General features: G+C 50.7%; 2 protein-coding genes across 2 annotated transcripts; both read right to left on the reverse strand.

Annotated features, from left to right (window-relative positions):
• Nucleotides 1-1,659: 1,659 nt before the first annotated feature.
• On the reverse strand, nt 1,660-5,911 carry LOC102456767 (C-reactive protein-like). Its single transcript, XM_075907928.1, has 2 exons — nt 5,751-5,911; nt 1,660-3,498 (listed from the first exon to the last, which is right to left on the reverse strand). The coding sequence occupies exons 1-2, from the start codon at nt 5,812-5,814 to the stop codon at nt 2,873-2,875; spliced, it is 690 nt and encodes a 229-aa protein (XP_075764043.1). The 5' UTR covers nt 5,815-5,911; the 3' UTR covers nt 1,660-2,872.
• A 6,069-nt stretch (nt 5,912-11,980) lies between these two features.
• On the reverse strand, nt 11,981-17,513 carry LOC102457008 (C-reactive protein-like). The gene is made up of 2 exons (XM_006115237.3): nt 17,355-17,513; nt 11,981-12,877 (listed from the first exon to the last, which is right to left on the reverse strand). The coding sequence occupies exons 1-2, from the start codon at nt 17,416-17,418 to the stop codon at nt 12,264-12,266; spliced, it is 678 nt and encodes a 225-aa protein (XP_006115299.2). The 5' UTR covers nt 17,419-17,513; the 3' UTR covers nt 11,981-12,263.
• Nucleotides 17,514-22,418: the final 4,905 nt, after the last annotated feature.

A 22,418-nucleotide genomic window follows, 5' to 3' on the forward strand; every position in this document is an offset into this window, starting at 1 on the left:
CATGGAGATACTGTCTCAGGCTAGCCGAGGGCTGCGCTTAAAGGGTCCCGACCCCCACCCCGGACACACAGTTCTAAGGGGTGCCCCGCTTGCAAAGAAGTTCTGGCTTGGAGTGCCCTGAGTGCCCACACTGGGCACATCACACCACTCGGCCATCAGCCCGGCTGCACTTGCCGCAGGCTGCCATCTGGGGAGAGGGAGTAATTGGGGGGCTGCAGGAGAGCTTCCACCCCCAGAAGCCCGCAGAGCCAGCCCAGTCCTCCCCATCGGGGGCTCGTACCCCATTCCTCCCTCACCTCCTTCCACTTGCCCTTCCCTAGCCCCCCTTCTTCTTGATGTACAAAATAAAGATAACGTTTCTTCCAACATTGACTCTGTCTTTATTGAAAAAAACTGGGGGAGACTGGGAAAAGGAGGTGGGAGAGGGGAAGAGAAAGGCTGGGAGAGGGGAGGGCAACTAACATGATCAGGGGTTGGGAACAGGTCCCAGATGAAGAGAGGCTACAGAGACTGGGACTGTTCAGCTTAGAAAAGAGGAAACGGAGGGGGGACAGGATAGAAGTCTGTAAAAGCAGGGGTTGGGTGGAGAGGGTGCATTCAGAAAAGTTCTTCCTGAGATCCCATAAAGAAGGACTAGAGGACACCAAAGGAAAGGAATGGGTAGCAGGCTTGAAACTAGTAAGAGAAAGTTGTTCTTGACAAAGCAAATAGTTAACCTGTGGAACTCCTTGCTGCAGGAGGCTGTGAAGGCTACAACTAGAACAGAGTTTAAAGGGAAGTGAGATCAAGTCATGGAGGTTGGGTCCATGGAGTCCTATTAGCCAGAGGGTAGGAGTGGTGTCCCTGCCCAAAGTTTGTGGAAGGCTGGAGAGGGATGGCACGAGACAAATGGCTTGGTCATTGTCTTCGGTCCATCCCCTCCAGGGTCCCTAGGGTTGGCCGCTGTGGGCAGACAGGCTACTGGGCTAGATGGACCTTTGGTCTGACCCAGGACGGCCATTGTAAGCTCAGGGCTCAGTGTCGGGGGTCTCAGTGGACCCCCTTGATTTTCATGCACACCTGGTCCTGGGTGGCCAGGCTGGCAGCTCTCCTGCCCTAGACGGCCACTTTCCTGTGCCTAGTGCGGAGATCGTGGACAAGGTCCACGATGTCCGCACTAGCCCAGGAAGGTGCCCGCCTCTTGCGGTCCAGGGCAAGCTCCCGGGAGCCGCCAGCCTGGTCCCGGCAAGAGGGGGTGGGCTGGGGGGCATCGGGTGGGTGGCTCTGTGCCGTGCCAGGTGCAGGGTCTGCTAGCTGGGTGCTGGCAGGCTTGCACCTGGCACGGGCACCGTAGCCAGCCCGTGCCCCTTTAAGAGGTCCGGGGCCGGGAGGGGGGCATAGAGTTTCCCTGGTGTTGGCCAGAGTGGCCACCAGGGAAACCTGGGGAGGGCTAGCCTCCCACTAGTTCGAACTAAAGGGCTACACAGCCCTTAGTTCGAACTAGCTAGTTCGAACTAGGCGTTAGTCCTCGTAAAATGAGGTTTACCTAGTTCGAACTAAGCGCTCCGCTAGTTCGATTCAAATTCGAACTAGCGGAGCGCTAGTGTAGCGCATAGGAAAGTTAGTTCGAACTAACGTCCGTTAGTTCGAACTAACTTTCTAGTGTAGACATACCCTTTGGTATTGTCCAAGGTGTAGGTGTCACATTATTGTCTGTGCAAACTATCCTGTGTATTGAAACAAACCTGTGTAACCTTGCACTGCTTTCCTTTATTATTCTGTGCATAATAAAGTTAACAAGAGTTGATCTGAGGTGTTTTTACTGGCTCCTCTCATATCCAAAAGCCGAACCACATGACATAGGCAAACTGGGCTTCTTATGGCAAATTCCAGCGGAATCCATTCCCGTCCTGATGCTCAATCCATGAGAGAGACATCAGACTCGCACACTACCTAGGCTGTGAATCTGTCTGTGCTGAGACATGGGGCGTGGATCTATCTAGGAGCTTTGGGACTATGAGACTTTCGTATCTTTGCAGGTAACTTTAATACAATTGATACAAGACAATGGAGCTTGTTCTTGTGATGGTTGATGTGACTTGCCTGTGGCTCCTTGTGTCCCTATGGGCTCTAGAGTTAAGGCAAACAGAAAGAACTTTGTTGAACTTGAGAGTGTAATGGCCAACGCCAAATGAAGCCACCAGTTCTGAAATGCCAGGCGAGGAGCCTGGGAGATTTACTGGGGTCTTTCTCTGTGTGATTTCTTGTGAGAGGCTCAGGCAGCATTCATGTGCTCTAGCTGTGTCTGGAGTGTCACCTGCCATCATACTGAGTGATAAGAATTTCTGTAGGGGGTTGCTGCTCGTGCATTGTGAGAGACAGCTTGGGCTGAAGAGTTAAGGGGGCATAGTCGTATCCCAGCTCCAAGTTGTACCCCAGGGGTCCCATCTCGCTGTGGAACAAGGACTGTTTGTGTCGTTAGACACCAGTGAGGGTGTATAATATCGATCAGGATCTTCGGGGTTGGTTCTCCCAAGGAAGAGCTGACTCCTTTGCATGTGAAGAGAATAGAAGTCTCAGAGCCCACAGACAGATCGGGACAAAAGCTGGGTTCACTTTCTGAGACTGCACCACTGTGCTGGGATTCTCACGACACCATAGGCTGCATGGAAGCAAATCAGTTCATTTATTGGGATACAAAGCCAGACCAGGTTTTGGACAGAGGGAAATACCCAAATGACACAAGCACCAGAGGGGAGGAGTCACAAGAGTAGAGGTTAATGCTAGTTTTGCTCGGAAGCCACAAATCTCTATACAGCGCTAATCTCTGCCGTGCATCCCTGGAGTCTGGACTTAGATGGTCAGACCTTGGTTCCTAAGGCCAGGCTCCATTTCAATAGGGTCCTTGTCTCAGCAGGGGTTTCAATACCACATAGCCCTTAATCTGATACTGCAAAGCGCCCCAGCTCAGGACAGATGGAGACAACTGCGAACCAGCGCTGGCAGCCCGCACAGCGTCCGTCGCGGTGGCCAGGTCCCACATATACACGTCAGTAAGTTCCCCTACAAATGACTGTGAGGCATCAAACCCACCCCCAAAGGAGTCCTGCTCCTGCCCCAGGACAATCACACCCTGGTTGCTGATGGAGTAGCCTTTCTGCAGCCCCTTCCTAGGTAAGGGATTCCAGTTCACCCAGAGCTCGGCTATGCCGGTGGCAGATTCCCAGCTGGCACAGACGTGCTCCCAGCCTTTTCTTGTGCCTGAGCTTTCTGGGAATGTGAAGACCACCCATTTCCCCCCAACAGTCAGCGAGAGCACCCCAGGTTTCTCTTTGAAGAGGAGGATCTCATTGTCCTTGGTCCTGGTCGCATAGGAGAAGAGGCTGTAGGGCCGGGTCAGGTCTGTAAAGTATCTGAGACACACAGTGAAGTTCTGAAGGGGACCGTTGTGATTCATGTTCAGGATCACGTGGGCATCAGCAGATTCCTTGGGAAAAACAAAGACTTGTCCTTCGAGATCTGTGTGGGGACGTGAAAGGCAACGGCTGAGATCTCATCATGCCAACAGGTTCTTATTAATGCAACTTTCTAATGTTCCCCAGCAGCTAGATACTCCAGCCCTGGGCCTCCGCCTGCTTCCCAGCCCTGGGACTGTACTCAGCTCTGTAAGACAGGATTCCCACATTTCTAATTGCAGAAAACTGAAACTCCCTTTTCCTGCCCCACCTCAGCCCTTCCCCAGGGCCCACCCACATTCACTCTATCCCTGTCCCCACACACTGTTGCTCCCTCTCCCCAGCCTCACCCATTTTCACCAGGCCAAGGCAGGAGGTTGGGATGCGGGAGGTGAGAGGGCTCTGGCAGCATGTGCAGGCTCTAGGGCAGGGCTGGGCATGAAGGATTTGGGGTACAGAAGGGAGCTCCAGGCTGGGACTGAAAGTTCAGAGTGTGGGAGGCGGCTCCTTACAAGAGCAGAGGGTTGGAGCATAGGAGAGTGTACGGACTCTGTGCCAGGGATGTCAGCTCAGGGATGGTATTTGAAATGAGGGGTTCATGGTCCAGAAAGGAGCTCTGAGCTGGGGCAGGGGATTCTGGTGAGAGAGGGGGCGTGAGCTCCACGGGGAAATTTTTTATGTACAGGATGAGGTTCAGGGCTGGAGCTGAGGGTTTAAGAATGTGGGAGGGTTGTAGGGTTTAGGAGGAGGTTGAGGGAGCTCAGGGAGCTCAGGGCTGGGGCAGGAAGCTGAAGAGTAGGAATTGGTTGGGGGTGCATTTCCAGAGGTGCTTCAGACATCTCTCAAGAAGTGGTACCTGCATTTTTTTTCCCCAGAAAATTTTCCTGGCACTTTTTTTGGGGGGAGTGGGTCCTGTATTTTTGGTGAAACTAACTGGAAAACTGCATCTAACGGGCAGCCTCCTCCCACTCGGCTACGGGAGCAGATGCCCGGGGACAGGATGTGTTTATAAGAAACACACTCATGGGGAGCAGAGACCCGAGGGTCATAGTGGAGCCTCCGTTGCCAGCCATGTTCAAATCAAGAGTGGAAGTTTTCTCAAAGCTCTGCTCTCAAACTTAGTCTGGGGCAGGTCTCTCCTGTGCTAATCAGGGCGATTGAGTCTTGGAATCTACGCAGCCAGCCGGGCTCACTTCCTGCCCCTCACTAGCAGAGGGAGGAGTGTGGAAAGGGCGTGCAGAGGCCAGACACATCAAGGGACACACACATCGTCCAAAGCCCCCCAGGCATAGGCAGGACTGCCAACAGCTACACACCAAAATCTATGAGCTGCAGCCCCGAAATCAGGCGCTTTAGCGGAAGGGTTACCCTGCGTTTTGGTCTGTCCGCCCTGCCATCCCTGTGTGTGGGTCACAGTCAATTCTATCCCCTCTCCTAAATCTACATGGCCCCAGCAGCTCCCCCCAGGCCTGCCCATCCCCTGCCCAGTAATTAACACTGTCCCCCAATCTCTCCTCTCAGTGTAGGCCCCGCCCCACTTTTGCTCCTCCTGGGTCTCTGCAGCCCCCTCTCCAGACCTGGATGCCCCTTCCCTGGCAGGCTGGGGGAGCCTCGTGGGGATTTTACACCCTTCTGCCCTTCCCTGGAAGGGACAATCATGGCCCAAGTCAGTGGTATAATCCCATCCCCCAATGGCTCTCAGCAGGGGAGGCGGCAGAGGAGTCCTGAGCTGCTGGGGCCTGTTCTCTTCTCTCTCCCCCACTGTGAGGATGGCTTTGGGTCGTCATGCCAGGGAGCTCTGGCTGTAGAATCTGTGATTGGTTCGTCTGCCATGGGAGGTGGCAAGTAAGACACGCAGCCAATCAGAGGGCTCCAGTTTTTTAGAGCATCTCATGTAATGGTCTGATGGCTCCAGCCCGACCAATCCCGTCTGTGAGAACATGGCGGGAGCTGGCGGTGCTTTGCAGGGGAGCCAGATTTGGTGACCCAGACGTGCTGCAAACCTGGGGCTCCCCAGCTGGAGGTGTTTGCACAGGGCTCCCTCACACCCCCACTGCACACAGCCCCACCAATGCTTCCCACCAGGACCTGGACAGGGCGCGGCTGCCATCCCTAAGAATGGCCAGTGCACCGCACCCTGAAGCCTGGCACCAGACTCGGAGCAGGGCTGTAGCCACAGCTGGGGTGTTTCTGACTGGGCCCAGTGTCCTTGGCAATGTGAGGCAGCCATTCAGTTACCCCTGGAGTCCACGCTCAGCTGGGTCATTCTCTGCCCAGCCAGGCCTTGTCCCCCAGCACAGCCAGCGCTGCCCCTACCTGTCTCGGCGATGGCTCCTGAGAGGCCAGCGAGGACGAGGAGCCACAGTTGCAGCTTCACCATGTTTTTCACCTGCAGAGAGAGCGGAATGACAAGAAGGGAGGTGGGAGGCTGCTCTGCCCGAAACCTTCGCTCATGCAATGCCAGTCTGCAGGCGCGGGGGCCTGATTTATCCCTGAGGGAAGGTGGGAGGAGAAATGTGCTCAGGCAATCCCGTTCCATGGGAGGTGTCTGGAATTCCCCTTCGGATCTTGTGCTCATGTCACCATCCTGCAGCTGTTGTTTCTTCCTGTGCAGGGCAGATGTCTGTGCACCCAGAATTTCCCATTTTCAGAGACACTTCCTGTGACAGGTTGGAACACAGGGGTCATCTCAGGGTTGTCACCCAGTGTGCTGTTCATGCCACTGAGCTTACCTGCCTATCATGTGGTGTGCCCCTCTACCCTGTTCTGCTGGACCAGATGCTCTGGCCTTCCCCAGAGAAGGCACAGAGAGGATAACAACTCCCCAGCTAAATAACAAACACCAAACAAGCTCAGCTTTGGGAGAGTTCACGTACAGAGACTTGCCAGAATCCAAAAGTTCAAACTTCAAAAGGGACCTAAATCATTCTTATTTTGTATACATGTTTTACACAGAGAAAGCTCATAAGTTCACTCTCTTTATCAATGAAAGAGAGAGATGCACAGTGGTTGTTTCCTCTCAGGTACCAATTATTTACACTGGATTTGATAATAAACAAGTGTTTTCATTAAGCATAAAAAGTGGGATTAAAGTGAAGTGAAAACAGATCAAAGTAAATTACTACGGCCATGTCTCTACTAACGTGGAAGTTTGAAGTAAGATACAGAACTCCAGGTGTATTAATTGTGTAGCAGGAGTCACAGTACCTTAATCCGAACTTTGGCGCCATTTCCACAGCGGGAGTCTGATCGGAGAAACATTCCTGTTCAATTCCATTACTTCTTGCGTTATGAGGAGTACCATTGTCAAGAAGGGCACCCGCAATGTTCCATATAGCTGGTCTTTACTAGACCCGCTAAATTGCACTCTGGAAGATCAACTGGAAAAGCTATTGCCAGTATTACAGGAGTCCCACAACTAAATCAATTGGAGGGACTATATCAGGGAAAGGAGAACGTGTATGGGCAGGTAAAAAGAAGCCCTCTCTTTGTTCCTCCTCCCAAGAAAAATGTACAAATGAAACGGTATAAAATGGCCCCTGATGCTAAAGGAGGAATCCAAGGTATTCTCGATGAGCTAGAAAGTGAAGGAATTGTTGCAAAGCAGCAGGCAGAATGTGACAGCCCTATCTGGCTGGTGCAAAAGCCAGATGATACCTGGAGATTGACAGTGGACTTTAGAAGCCTTAATGAGCAAACCCAGCACACTGACTCATGGGCTGTAGCAAACGGGTTGGTAGTCTGGGCTCCGGAGCGGCAGGCTGCTGGATGGAGCAGGCACAATCGCCTGATTTGGGGGGCAGAGATATAGGAACACCTAGCACAACATGCTGGAAACCTATCCATTGAAATTGGACATATGGATGCCCACAGCATAGGCACTGAGCCTTGGAAGTTTAATAATCAAGCTGACAAGGCTGCTCAGATCCATGCCATTACAATTGGCACTCAAACCCAGGACATATTAATTAAGTGGGGGCATGAGAAGATAGGGCACTTGGGAGCGCAGTCCACCTGGCAGTGGCTAAAAGACAAGGGGATTAAGGTATCGGAGCTACATGTACATAACGTACTATGTGTATGTCAGGTGTATGTGGCTGTAATAGAACAGCAGCAGCAAGCTCAGATTCCTATGCGGAAAATATCTTAAAGTAAAATTAATTTTGCCTGGCAAATTGATTACATTGGATGTGTATTCAGGGTGGGTGGAGGTGTGGCCTACCAGCAAAGCTAACACCCACAGTACCTTACTGGGTCTGCAACGAAAGATTTTCTACCAGCACGGGACTCCTAGGGAAACTCAGAGTGATAATGGTTCACATTTTACTGCTGGAGCTGTGCAAGAATGGGCTGCACAGACAGGAATCAAGTGGGTTTTCCGCATACCTTACTACCCCCAGGCTGCTGGAAAGGTGGAACGCAGCAATGGAATTTTAAAGGCTAAGCTGCGCCTGGCCTGTAAGGACCAAAGGAAGGAGTGGGACGACTGCTCGAAGTGGTGTGGCAAATGGATCATAGGTGGATCAAAGGAGGGTCCCCATTTCTAAAGCGCACCCAAGGACAGCAATGAGAAACAACATATGCTCTCCCAGCTGTAAAGCCTGGTTGGGCTGGTAAGCAGGTTATGTACTTAGATATCAAAGCTGCTACATGGAAGCCTGGAGTTGTTATCGCAATAGGTTCAGGATGCACCTATTGGGTTCTAACCCCTGAAAATAACGTAATCTCTGTGCCGGGGATAAGACTGAAACCCCGAGAATAGTTTTGTGTTCTTTTATCAGATGCTGCTAATTCTCTATCTCTGATTGGTGGACATGATTGTCAGTCAGCATATGCCCTTTTGGGCACAGGATATTGAAAGAACGCTTCCTGCTCCATACCTGATATCTGTCAGTCTAACCTGTCCTCCCATGGCCCAGCGACTTTATGGGGCAAGAACCTTGGTAATTTACTATGAGCAGTCAACTGATCAGGTAACCTGGACTACTGACTTTACCACTAATTCCCCTTTGGAGTTACAGGATGCATTTGGGTTCACCCAGATCAAATATCACCAGCTTCAATTTGGGGAACACAACATGAGGGTGTTCATATCCCAAATAGAACTGGCAACCTTGTTTTTGAATTTAATATCTCAGTCTTAAATAACCTAAACTGGACATTATGGGCAGAAGATGCCAAATATGTTACTGAAGTAGTAAACAATCAGACTGGGACTGTATCTGGGACTTGCAATCATTCTATCATAAATGGATTACAGCTTACATTCATGGTTATAATTGCAGGTGTGAATGGTTCAGTTGACTGTGCCCAGAAACCCAATAGTGTAAATCAGTGTTTCCCAAATGGTGTTCCGCGAAGTGAAAATAAGGGTTCCGCGAGAAAATTCCATTACAATAACATGTTGTTATTAAAATAATAATAAATATTAAGCATTTATGAATTTTATTGAAACCAGTTTTCATTTGTGTCGATCTCATGACCTTGTTTAGCATTTGTTTATTATTATCCTTACTTATTTGTGGTCTATTTTTTTAGCTCCATATATAAGACTGCTATTAGGGGTTCCACAAAATTCTTTTGAGTTTAAAAGGGTTCCGTGGCCAAATAAAATTGGGAAGCACTGGTGTAAATATTTGGGAACAAGCATGTGGGAGATCCATGAACAGTGATTGGGCACAATGAATTGGGTGGACATAGGGACACAAATGGGGTTTGGCATGGGGAGGAGACAGCACGGTATTATCTTTCTACTGAACCCACTAACCCAGGAGAAGTACCCACTCTCCTGGGGCATGCTATGCCTGAGGATTGTGTAGTATTTTAACTGGAGGTTATTGAGTATTTTGTCACCCTAAAATGGAATATTAATATTTCCCAAATGCATTCCAATTAGCAAATGAGCTAATCTCATACTTAATGCCTGGATAACAAATAAGGAAGGCATTCAACAGGCCAAAGGAGACTTGGGGGTGGTTTTGGGAGGTGCTAGACTGGGTACTGGAATAGTAAATTTGGTAGCCCTGGAAACAGTGAAAAACAAATTGGCTAAATTGGGGCAGCTAAATCATCAAGTTATGGAAGGTGTGGTACAGGACAGTGCTGGATTTCATTCCACACATTGACACCCTCCAAGTCACCCTCCAGCCTCTGCATAAAGTTGCAGGAGTATTTCAGATGCTCCAGCAAGCTTTAAAGGGCATGCCTACAAAGGAAGAGATGGCTATTGCCTGTGTTAGTACACAGACCTTTGCAATTTACCAATAGGAGAGACAAGCTGAGTGGGTGCAGAACGGGCACAATGTGATCCTGTCACAGTCACTATCCACATGGTGTAGACAATGCAAGCTGCTGTTTATTTCCTCAAGTGCCCGCAGGTTATCAGGCTATATTTACGCTCAATCAGTGCCCATGAAAACTAAAGTGGTTCCTGCTTATCAGTATGCCCCTGTCCACATGATTGTAATGGGTTGTATCTGGGCACCTAGAGTGACAACCAAGTGGCTTCTACCATCAAATGACTTACGTGATCACCGTGGTTGTCAAAGTGGGAAAAGCATGAGTGGTATTGTAAAACTAAGCACTTATTCTCAGACCCCTGTAGTTTAGACAATACTGAAGTTAGTGCTTGTGTCTTATCAGGAAAATACCATAGTTATGTTTAATTCCTGGGAGGGTTTGTGTGTAGAGTCTACCACAATAGTTGTTTGGAACGATGGAAGTAATTCTTCTTCCCCTGTGTGTGAGTGTTGTTGCAATGCCATTGCCCTTACTGCCCAAGAAGTGGTGTTGCTAAGCTGCAAATTCAAGCAGTATCCAAGATTATTGAGGTTTACCCTGTAAACTGGACAACCAACTGGTACCTAAGTGGGATACTATTGAAATATGTTCTAATAGCCTGCTGCAATTCACCTATGGTGCAGTCTTGCTTTAAAAAAGGCAGGCAATTCTAACCGTCATACACCATAAAAAGCTTAAGCTGGCAGCAGATAGAGCAGGTAGCAGGGCGACATTGATCTATGAGGATAGGCTGAGGGAGTTGGGTCTGTTTAGTCTTCAGAAGTGAAGAGTGAGGGGGGATTTGATAGCAGCCTTCAACTTCCTGAAGGGAGGTTCCAAAGAGGATGGAGAAAGGCTGTTCTCAGTGGTAACAGATGGTAGAACAAGGAACAATGGTCTCAAGTTGTGGTGGGAGAGGTCAAGGTTGGATATTAAGAAAAACTATTTCACTAGGATGGTGGTGAAGCACTGGAATGGGTTACCTAGGGAAGTAGTGGAGTCTCCATCCCTAGAGGTGTTTAAGACTCGGCTTGACAAAGCCCTGGCCGGGTTGATTTAGTTGGGATTGGTCCTGCCTAGAGCAGGGGGCTGGACTTGATGACCTTGCTGCAATTAGAAGCTGTGCCTGTTCCCACCAACTGATGCATTGAGAAGGTAGGTCATGTCCTCGTTTGTTTCCTCAGACGAGGGCATGACCTACCTTCTCACAATCGTCTGACAATCATAAGGGTCTTAACGGTGGAACTGTGTGTGATTTATAAAAATAAGCACGTGTCTCTCTACCCTTAAAATCAAGTATCTTGGGTATTGTCCTAGGTGTAGGTGTTATATTATTGTCTGGTAACTATCTTGTTTATTGAAACAAACCTGTGTAACCTTGCACTGCTTTCCTTACTATTCTGTGCATAATAAAGATAACAAGAGTTTATCTGAGGTGTTTTTACTGGCTCCTCTCATATCCAAAAGCCGAACTACACGACACAGGCAAACTGGGCTTCCTCTGCAAATTCCACCAGGATCCATTCCCATCCTGATGCTCAATCCATGAAAGACACATCAGACTCGTACGCTACCTAGGCAGTGAGTCTGTCTGTGGCTAGACGTAGGATGTGAATCTATCTAGGAGCTTTGGGACTATGAGACTTTCGTATCTTTGCTGGTAACTTTAATACAATTGATACAAAACAATGGCACTTGTTCTTGTGATGGTTGATGTGACTTGCCTATGACTCCATGTGGCCCTATGGGATCTAGAACTAAGGAAAGAAGAGAGAACTCTAAGCCAGAGTCAGAGAATTCTGAACTTGAGACTGTAATGGCCAACGCCAAATGAAGCCACCAGTTCTGAGGTGCTAGGTTAGTGGGTTGGGAGATTTACTCGGGTCTTTCTCTGTCTGATTTGTGAGAGTCTCAGGCAGCATTCGTGTGCTCTAGCTGTGTCTGGAGTGTCACCTGCTGCCATACTGAGTGCTAAGAGTTCCCATAGCGGGTTGCTGCTGGTGCATTGTGAGAGACAGCTTGGGCTGAAGAGTAGAGGGGGCATAATCATACCTCAGTTCCAAGTTGTACCCCATGGGTCCCATCTCAATGTGGAACAAGGACTATTTTTGTGATAAAACACCAGTGAACGTGTTTAATATCGATCAGATCGTCTGGGCTGGTTCTCCCAAGGAAGAGCTGACATCTTTGAACATTAGGAGCTGAAAACTCTCAGAGCCCATGGACAGAACGGGATACAAGCCGGGCTCCCTTTCTGAGACTGCACCCACTGGGCTGGGTTGGGCTAGGCTTCTCACTACGCCACACGCTGCAGGGAAGCAAATCAGTTCATTTATTGGGATACAAAGTCAGACCAGGCTTTGGACACAGGAAAATACCCAAATGACACAAGCACCAGGGGGAGGAGTCACAAGAGGAGAAGTTAATGCTAGTTTTGCTCAGAAGCTACAGGCCTATGTGCATCGCTATTCTCTGCCATGCTCCCATGGGGTCTAGAGTTAGATGGCCAGACCCCAGTTTCCAAGGCCAGGCTCCATTTCAATAGGGCCCTTATCTCAGCAGGGGTTTCAATACCACATAGCCCTTTATCTGATACTGCAAAGTGCCCCAGTTCAGGACAGAGGGAGGCAACTGCGAATCAGCGCTGGTAGTCCACACAGCGTCCGTCGCGGTGGCCAGGTCCCACATAAATACATCAGTAAGTTCCCCTACAAATGACTGTTTGGCAGAAAACCCACCTCCGACGCAGTCCTGCTCCTGCCCCAGGACAATCACACCCTGGTTGCTGACAGAGTAGCCTTTCTGCAGCCCCTTCCTAGGTAAGGGATTGCCATTCACCCAGAGCTCGGCTATGCCAGTAGCAGATTCCCAGCTGGCACAAATGTGCTCCCAGGAACCTCTTGAGCCTGTGTTTTCTGGGAAAGTGAAGACCACCTCTTCGCCCCCAACAGTCAGCGAGAGCACCCCAGGTTTGTCTTTGAAGAGGAGGATCTCGTTGTCTGTGGCCCAGGTCGCATAGGAGAAGAGGCTGTAGGGCCGGGTCAGGTCTGTAAAGTATCTGAGGCACACGGTGAACATCTGCAGAGGACGGTTGTGATTCATATTCAGGATCACGTGGGCATCAGCAGATCCCTTGGGGAAAATAAACACCTGCCCATGGAGATCTGTGTGCAGATGTGAAAGGCAACAGCTGAGATCTCATCATTCTGACAGGTTCTTATTAATGCAACTTTCTAATGTTCCCCAGTGGCTAGCTACTCCAGCCCTGGGCCTCGCCCTGCTTCCTAGCCCCAGACTGTACACAGCACTGTCAGACAGGATTCCCAAATTTCTAAGTGCAGAAAATCAAAACACCCTTGCCTTACCCCTGCCTCCGCCCTTCTCCAATGCCCACTCCCATGCACTCCATTCCCCAACATGCACACCGTTGCTCATTCTCCCCTACCCTCACTCATTTTCACCAGACCAAGGCAGGGGGATGGGATGCGGGAGGGCGGGAAGGCTTTGGGGTGGGGCTGGGCATGAGGGATTTATGGTACCAAAGTGAACTCCAGGCTGGGACTGAAAGTTCAGAGCATGGAAGGAGGCTCCAGGCTGGGGTAAAGGTTTGGTGCATAGGAGGGGGTATGGACTCTGTCCCAGGGATCTCGGCTCGGGGACGGTATTAGAAATGAGGGAATCACGGTCCAGAATGGAGCTCTGAACTGGGGCAGGGATTGTGGTGAGGGAGGGGGCGTGGCCTCCAGGGCACAATTTTTTATGTACATGACGGGGCTCAGGATTGGAGCAGAGGGGTTCAGAATGTGGGAGTGTCGCAGGCGCTGAAAGAAGGATGCGTGACGGTGTGGGGCTCAGAGCAGGGGCAAGAGACTGAGGGGTATCAGCGGGTTGGGGGGTGCTGGTTCCAGAGGCTCTTCCCTCAGACATCTCCCAAGAAGTGGAAGCTTTTCCCTCCAGCCTCTAGGCAGAAGTGCAGCCAGGTGGCTCCGTGTGCTGCCCCGGCCTGCAGGCCCCACCTCTGTCAGACCCAGTGGCTGTGGGTCCAGGCCTCTGGAAGTTCCGGTGCTGGCATTCAGGGTGGTGCTTGCAGGTGGGGGCAGCACACGGAGCCACATGGCAGCCGTTCTGCCTATGAACCAGACGTGCTGACTGCTTCCCTGCTGCAGACAGATCACTTAACCAGCTGGTTGGCAGTGTTAGCCAGAGTCACCAGGGTCACCCGGGTGTCCTGATCGAAAACTGGATGCCTAGCAGCCTGACTGGGTGTGGCTCTTGCTGGGTTAGGCTTGGGCCCACATTTAACTCAGCAGAAGCTGCTCTGTCCCGGCCCACAGCACCAGTTTAAGTCAGGAGGTGTGGCCCGGTCTCCCCTTCCTCACCCTCATAGGCCCCTGGGTCAAAGGCCAGGCCTGCCACATCCCAGTGTTACTTCTCCCCAAAGTCCTGCTCCCTTCAGCCTTTCCCCTGGCCACTGAATCTCACTGACAGCGTCCTCCCACTCAGCAGCTAGAGCAGATGCCCCAGGGGGAAGGGCGTGTTTATCAGAAACACATTCATGGAGAACAGACACCCAAGGCTCATAGTGGAGCCTCCATTGCCGGCCTTCTTTAAATCAAGAATGGGAAGCTTTTCTCAACCCTCTGCTGTCAAAATTAGCATTGGGCCGGTCTCTCCAGTACAAATCGGGAAGATGGAGTCTTGGACTCACCCAGTGTGGCTCACGTCCTGCCCCTCGCTAGCAAAAGGAGGAGTGTGGAAAGGGTGTGGAGAGGCCAGACACACCAGAGGGTATGTCTACACTACAACGTTAATTCGAACTAACTTAGTTCGAATTAGTTAATTCGAACTAACGCATCCAGCTAATTCGAACTAACGCATTTTGCTAATTCGAACTAGCATGTCCACATTAAGTGGACCCTGAACCGGGGTTAAGGATGGCCGGAAGCAGTGCCGGCAGGGCATTAGAGGAGGACTTAGAGCGTGGAGCTGCTGTCTCAAGCTAGCCGAGGGCTGTGCTTAAAGGGTCCCGTCCCCCACCCCAGACAGACAGTTCTCAGGGGTGCCCCGCTTGCAAAGCAGTCCTGGCTTGGATTGCCCAGACTACCCACACTGGGCACATCACACCTCTCAGCCATCAGCCCGACTGCACTTGCCGCAGGCTGCCATCTGGGGAGAGGAGGCAATAGGGGGGCTGCAGGAGAGCTTCCACCCCCAGAAGCCCGCAGAGCCAGCCCAGTCCTCCCCATCGGGGGCGCGTACCCCATTCCTCCCTCACCTCCTTCCACTTACCCTTCCCTAGCCCCTCTTATTGATGTACAAAATAAAGATAATGTGTCTTCCAAAATGGAATCTGTCTTTATTGAACAAAACTGGGGTAGACTGGGAAAAGGAGGTGGGAGAGGGGAAGAGAGGGGCTGGGAGAGGGGAGGGCAACTAAAATGATCAGGGGTTGGGAACAGGTCCCATATGAAGAGAGGCTAAAGAGACTGGGACTTTTCAGCTTAGAAAAGAGGAGATGGAGGGGGGACAGGATAGAGGTCTCTAAAAGCAGGAGATGGGTGGAGAGGGTGCATACAGAAAGTTCTTCATTAGTTTCCATAAAGAAGGACTAGAGGACACCAAAGGAAAGGAATGGGTAGCAGGCTTCAAACTAGTAACAGAATGTTCTTCTTCACAAAGCAAATAGTCAACCTGTGGAACTCCTTGCTGCAGGAGGTTGTGAAGGCTACAACTAGAACAGAGTTTAAAGGGATGTGAGATCAAGTCATGGAGGCTGGGTCCATGGAGTGGTATTAGCCAGGGGGTGGGAGTGGTGTCCCTGCCCAAGGTTTGTGGAAGGCTGGAGAGGGATGGCACGAGACAAATGGCTTGGTCACTGTCTTTGGTCCATCCCCTCCAAGGTCCCTAGGGTTGGCCGCTGTAGGAAGACAGGCTACTGGGCTAGATGGACCTTTGGTCTGACCCAGGACGGCCATTGTAAGCTCAGGGCTCAGGGTCGGGGGTCTCAGTGGACCCCCTTGATTCTCTTGCACACCTGCTCCTGGGTGGCCAGGCTGGCAGCTCTCCTGCCCTAGCCGGCCACTTTCCTGTGCCTAGTGCGGAGATCGTGGATGAGGTCCACGATGTCTGCACTAGCCCAGGCGGGTGCCCGCCTCTTGCGGTCCCAGGCAAGCTCCCGGGAGCCGCCAGCCTGGTCCTGGGAAGAGGGGGAGGGCTGGGGGGCATCGGGTGGGTGTCTCGATCCGTGCCAGGTGCAGGGTCTGCTGGCTGGGTGCTGGCAGGCTTGCACCTGGCACGGGCACCGTAGCCAGCCTGTGCTCCTTTAAGGGCTCCAGGGCTGGGAGGGGGGCAGAAGAGTTTCCCTGGTGGTGCCCAGAGTGGCCACCAGGGAAACCTGGGGAGGGCTAGCCTCCCACTAGTTCGAATTAAGGGCTACACATCCCTTAATTCGAACTAGTTAGTTCGAACTAGGCTTAATCCTCGTAAAATGAGGTTTTCCTAGTTCGAACTAAGTACTCCGCTAGTTCGATTTAAATTCGAACTAACGGAGCGCTAGTGTAGCGCCTATTAAAGTTAATTCGAACTAACGTCCATTAGTTCGAATTAACTTTGTAGTGTAGACATACCCAGAGGGACATACACAGAGTCTGCCAACTTCCACACACCAGGGACCATGAACTGCAGCCCCAAAATCAGGCACCTTTAGAGGAAGGGTTACCTGTGCTTTCGGTCTGCCCCACCTGACACACTGCGAGTGGGTCACAGTCAATTTCATCTCCTCTCCCAATTCTACTTGGCCCCTGCAGCTCCCCCAGGCCTGCCCATTGCCTACCCAGTAATTAACGCTGTCCCCGCCACCACCGTTGCTCCTCCTGGGTCTCTTCATCCCCCTCTCCAGACCTGGATGCCCTCCCCTGGCAGGCTGGGTGTGCCTCAAAGGGATTTTCACACCCTTCTGGCCCCTCTCTGGAAGGGACAGCAGTGGACCAGGATTGTAGTATAATCTCACCCCTCGTAGCTCTCAGGAGGGGAGGGGACAGAGGAGACCTGAGCTGCTGGGGCCTGTTCCCTTTCTCTCTCCCCCACTGTGAGGGTGGCTTTCAGTCGTCATGGCGGGGAGCTCTGGCTGCAGAAGTTGTGATTGATTTGTCTACCTCAGGAGTTGGACAAGTGGGACATGCAGCCAATCAGAGGGCTCCAATTTTTAGAACACCTCACGTAATGGGCCGACGGCTCCAGCCCGACCAATCCCGTCTGTGAGAACGTGGCGGGAGCTGGTGGCACTTCGCAGGGGAGCCAGATTTGGTGACCCAGACGTGCTGCGAGCCTGGGGCTCCCCAGCCAGAGGTGTTGGCACAGGGCTCCCTCACACCCCCACTGCACACAGCCCCACCAATGCTTCCCACCAGGCCCTGGACAGGGCGCTGCTGCCACCCCTAGGAACAGCCAGTGCACTGCACCCTGAAGTCTAGCACAGCAGGCTTGGGACAGGACTGTAGCCATGGCCGCGTGTTTCTGACGGGACCCAGTGTCCTTGGTAGTGTGAGGCAGCCATTCTGTTAATCCTGGAGCCCACGCTCAGCTGGGTCACTCCCTGCCCAGCCAGGGCTTGACACCTGGCGCAGCCAGCACTGCCCCTACCTGTCTGGGCGATGGCTCCTGAGAGGCCAAGGAGGACGAGGAGGCACAGTTGCAGCTTCGCCATGTTTTTCACGTGCAGAGTGACCAGAACGCTGAGAAAGGAGGTGGGAGGCTGCTCTGCCCAAAGCCTGTGCCCAGGCAATGCCAGTCTGCAGGCGCGGGGACCTGATTTATCCCTGAGGGGAGGTGGGAGGAGAAATATGTTCAACCAATTCCATCCAAAGAGAGGTGTCTGGAAATCCCCGTTGGGTCTTGTGCTCATGTCACCATCTTGCAGCTGTTGTTTCTTCCTCTGCGGGGCAGATGTCTGTGCACCCAGCACTTCCCAATTACTGAGACACTTCCTATGACACGGGGGTCACATCCCTATCACAGGGGTCACCCAGTTTGCTTCATGCCACTGAGCTTACCTGCCTACCCTCTGGGTGCTCTTCCACCCTGTTCTGTTGGACCAGATGCTCTGGTCATCCCCAGACAAGGCACAAATGTGGAGTAAAAGCCCACTAGCAGAGCAACTAAATAACAAACACCAAACCAGCTCAGCTAAAACAAGAGTTTAGCCCTCAAAAGGGACCTGAATCCTTCTTATTTTGTATAAATATTTTACACAGAGAAAGCTCATAAGTTCACTCTATTTATCAGTGAAAGAGAGAGATGCGCAGTGGTGCATCCCGCTCAGGTAACAATTATTTACACTGGATGTGAATATAAACAAGTGTTTTCATTGGACATAAAAGGTGGGATGTAAGTGAAACGAAAACATACAGATCAAAAGAAGTTACTAAGCCATGTCTCTACTAACGTGGAAGTTTGAAGTAAGGTACACAACTCTAGGTGTGTTCATTGTGTAGCAGAAGTCAACGTACCTTAATTCAAACTTTGGCACCCTTCCACGGTGGGAGGCTGATGGAAGCAAATGCTCCCATTGAATTCCCCCTCTGCAAATGTTAGGGAAAGGAGGCGGGAGGTTAGTGGGGGCAGGTTGCTGGAATTAACTTTAAATTCAGTGTCATCATTAAGTCCATGATTTTTGATGTGCTCCAGGCACCACCACAACAGGTGCCAGGAGTGGGGAAAAGATGGCAGCACCACTTCCAGTCTCTGGGAGGAACTCTGAAGGACAGTGCCCCCATCCCAGTCACTGGGACCCATAACCACACTGCTGTGTAAACGTTCCATGGGAATAAGCAGGAGCAAAATCCTAACGTTTTTGTCAATGGATTTTGAGATTTCCAAGGCCAGGCTCAGCTCAGCAATTGCCAAGGCAGTGAATTAGTAGATCCGTATCGGGAGAACTAGAACTCATTTCTGATTGGACCCGAGGTTGAGATTCTGATGGCTGGCCACACCCCTTTGGTCATTTCTTTAGGGAGCCCTTTGCCATAACTCACCTCTGCCTTGTGGAAGCCATTTGCCTCTAGACTGTAGGGAGCTTTTTCCCTACACACAGGCCAGGGGTGAACAATTTAGGACTCAGGGAGAGCACAGCAAGGGTCCAGAGAGGACATCAGACCATGGCCACCAGGACTGCTGGGGCCTCAGCAGCCTCTAGGCTTCCAATCTGAGAATGCTGCTGCTCCCTTCCCGGATGTCTCATTTCTGACCATCTCTGGTTGAGTCAGTCGCCCTCTTCTGCTTATCCAATCAGTGCCAACCTCAATCAGCTTTGCAACTGGTCCTGTCTGTTGCATACAGGAGGGAGCTACAGAGATGGAGAGGGCTCAGGGTGGGGCAGGTGATTGCAGTGCGGGATGCTTACCTTGGGCAGCTCCTGTTTGGTGTGGGGGGAGGCTCTCTAGCTTGACTGGTGGGATGGTCACTTTCATGGACAAGCGCAGAATGTCAGTACAGACAGGCTCCTGTTATACAAAGGGGGTGTCCAGGCAAACTGAGCTTCCTAAGGCAGATTCCAGCAGGAACCATTCCCATCCAGATGCTCAATCCATGAGAGAGACATCAGACTCGCACACTACCTAGGCTGTGAGTCTGTCTGTGGTTCGACGTGGGGCATGGATCTATCTAGGAGCTGTGGATGCTGGGACTTTCGTATCTTTGCTGATAGCTTTAATACAATTGATACAAGACAATGGAGCTTGATCTTGTGATGGTCGATGTAACTTGCCTGTGGCTTCATGTGTCCCTATGGGCTCTACAGCTAAGGCAATCAGAGAGAACTTTGTTGAACTCAAGTTGTAACGGCCAAAGCCAATCCCGCGATGATGTCCTGCACTACTTGGCTTCAAATAAAGGCAAAGGCTACAGAGCAGTGTGTGAAGGGAAAGGGACTGAGTTGGGCCTAGATTGTAGCCAAACTGTAGTAGGGTATCCAGAGCCAACCACGTTTCCCTTCTGTCATGATCTCTTCCTTGAGCCGTAACTACCAATAGTCTAGCAATAGCCAGCAAACTAGGTATGACAGGCCCCAGAATGGGAATTTGGAGACCAAGGGAGTTGAAATTACACAGGGCTCAGGGATTTTATGGAGAGAAAGGGAGAATTCCTGGCACAGACTTGGTGTGGCACCCTTTACCTCCACGCACCCTTAAGCCCCAACATTCACCCTTGTCGTAGAGTTATGCTCTATTTCATACAACGCCTGCCCTGTAAAATAGCACATGAAAGGTCATGAGCTGCTAAAACCCATCGGTCAGTCTAAGTATGAGTGTGTGTTTTAAGTAGTGACTGTGTGCAGTGTGGATGTTACTAAAAGACCTTGTAAGCTTGAGGGTCTCTACTGCTCAGTGGTGATCCACTCGCAGCAGTGTTAGTCAGTGGGTTTTTTTGTGACGGTACACACCGGTAGGGTGCACCAGCATCACTTTTTCAGAGCATCCGCGCCATGCCAGGAGGGGCAATGAACTTACACTGGTCAGGCTTCTGAGCAGGACAAGACAGTACAATTGAGGTGCCAGGCTAGGAGGTTGGGAGATTTACTGCGATCTTTCTCTGTGTGATCTGTGAAGGTCTCAGGTAGCATTCATGCGATCTAACTGTGTCACCTGCTGTCATACTGAGTGATAAGAGTTCCCGCAGGGGGTTGCTGCTCATGCATTGTGAGAGACAGCTTAGTCTGAGGAGTTAAGGAGGTATAGTCGTACCCCAGTTCCGAGATGGACCCCATGAGTCCCATCTCACTGTTGTAACCCGATCTAATATTATGTTTAAATTCTAATTACCCACCTTAGAGTTGACAGGGTCTTTGTCCCAGGATCAGGCCCAGTATTCAATGATACTATGATTGGGAACCCTGATGTGCACAGTGGCAACTCTCACAATATGGAAACGCTTGTATATTTACAATATTTACAGTTTATTAATATGGTTAGCAGAGTCACAAACACCTCAGTTCCATAAAACAGGAAATGTCCATCCATATTTCCTTACCATGTACTTACATCACTTCTTCTAGAACAATCTAAGGTGTTAGCCCATCATCTTTCTCATTATTTTCACCTTTCCCATCACCAGGGGCCATCCTTCTGGCCCTTCCAAGGACGACATCTGCTCCTCTCTCTCTCGCCCCTTGGCTGGGATCCCACTTTTTTACTAAGTGCTAAGTGACGCTGACGATAACATGTTTTATGCATATTCAGTAGGGGAGTGTTCTTTTCGTATTGGTCAATGTATAATTGTTCTTAACTTATTATCATATACGTCAATTTGTTTCCATGGGCTTTTGTGGTTGTCTATTGTAACCTGTGTCCTGATTACTCAACTCAGCCTGAACCAATTATTTGGGACTTATGTTTAATAATACATCTGCTGAGTCTGAGGGTATTTTCCTTACCATGCTGTGTGGGTGAAAAGTCCAGATCTAAGATCCCCTTTTTCAGTCCCAGGAAACCATCTGGGTGAGACCATATCTCAACCATGGAAGGCTGTTAACCTCCGCCTCTGCTGATCTTGCAGATGGCCTGCTCCTGCCCCAAGATAATCATATCCTGGTTGCAGACAGAGTAGCCTTTCTGCAGCCCCTTGTAGATAAGGGATTGCCAGTCAACCAGAGCTCCGCTATGCCTGTGGCAGATTCCCAGCTGGCAGAGACATGCACCCAGCCTTTGCCTGAGCCTGTGTTTTCTGGGAATATGAAGACCACCTCTTGCCCTCCAACAGGCAGTGCAGTGAGAACACCCCAGGTTTGTCTTTGAAGAAGAGGATCTCGTTGTCTGTGGCTCTGGTTGCATAGGAGAAGCGACTGTAGGGCCGGGTCAAGTCTGTGAAGTATCTGAGACACACGGTGAAGCTCTACTGAGCTTCTGCAGCTCCTGTTGAATTCCAGTACTGCTCGTGATGTGAGGAGTACCACTGTCAACAGGGGCACCCAGAGTGTTTGATGTAGCTTGTCTTTACTAGACCCACTAAATCACACTCTGGAAGATCGAGTGCAGCGAATAAATAAAAGGCAAAATAAAGAAATCTAAAGATGGCGTTTCCCATTCTTTAACCAAATTTCCCCATGGGAAGAACTCTTTGCTTTCTCTCCCCCTCTCCAGGGGAAAATATCAGATTCAAGATGGATTCCAGCAGCAGTAGGGTTGCCAGGAGTCTGGTATTCACCCGGACAGTCCAGTATTTTTGTCTCCTGTCCAGTAAAAAAATTCAGAGAATACTGGACACCTAAAATATCCAGTATTTTCTGATTTTTTCAACGGCCAGGAGGCGAAAATGCCAGGCACCTGGCAACCCTACAAACACTTAGGACCTGGCCTCCCCCCACCCCCAAACCTCCCGCTGGCTCCCAAAACCCCCAGCCCCCTTACCCCAGACCCAATGCTTACCTGGTTCCGCAAGGCTGCAAGGGGAAGCAATGCTTCCCCTGGGTCTTAGTGCTCAACATCTCCCCTATTCCTATCCCTGCATTCACTCTTAAAGGGGACGTGCTGTTTTAATGCTGTTTTATTTTAATTTGTGTATTTATTTTTTTGCTCAAAAACTTTGGTCTCTCCACCCCACACACACACTTTTTTTCTCTTCAACAGAATTTTTTCCTTTTTTTTTTTTTTTTTGGTGTGGGGGGGAGGGGAGGGTATTCAGTATTTTTGTTTCAACCATCTGGAGACTCAA

Source organism: Pelodiscus sinensis, chromosome 24 (genome assembly GCF_049634645.1).
Source record: "Pelodiscus sinensis isolate JC-2024 chromosome 24, ASM4963464v1, whole genome shotgun sequence".
In the NCBI taxonomy this organism is placed as follows: Eukaryota; Metazoa; Chordata; order Testudines; family Trionychidae; genus Pelodiscus; species Pelodiscus sinensis.

Excerpts from the sequence above, each read along its gene's own strand:
- LOC102457008 (XM_006115237.3), bottom strand. The coding sequence starts at position 17,418 with ATGGCGAAGCTGCAACTGTGCCTCCTCGTCCTCCTTGGCCTCTCAGGA. Across the intron at positions 12,878-17,354 it reads AGGAGCCATCGCCCAGACAG|ATCTCCATGGGCAGGTGTTT; the intron begins GTAGGGGCAGTG and ends ATCTGCACACAG.
- LOC102456767 (XM_075907928.1), bottom strand. The coding sequence starts at position 5,814 with ATGGTGAAGCTGCAACTGTGGCTCCTCGTCCTCGCTGGCCTCTCAGGA. Across the intron at positions 3,499-5,750 it reads AGGAGCCATCGCCGAGACAG|ATCTCGAAGGACAAGTCTTT; the intron begins GTAGGGGCAGCG and ends GTCCCCACACAG.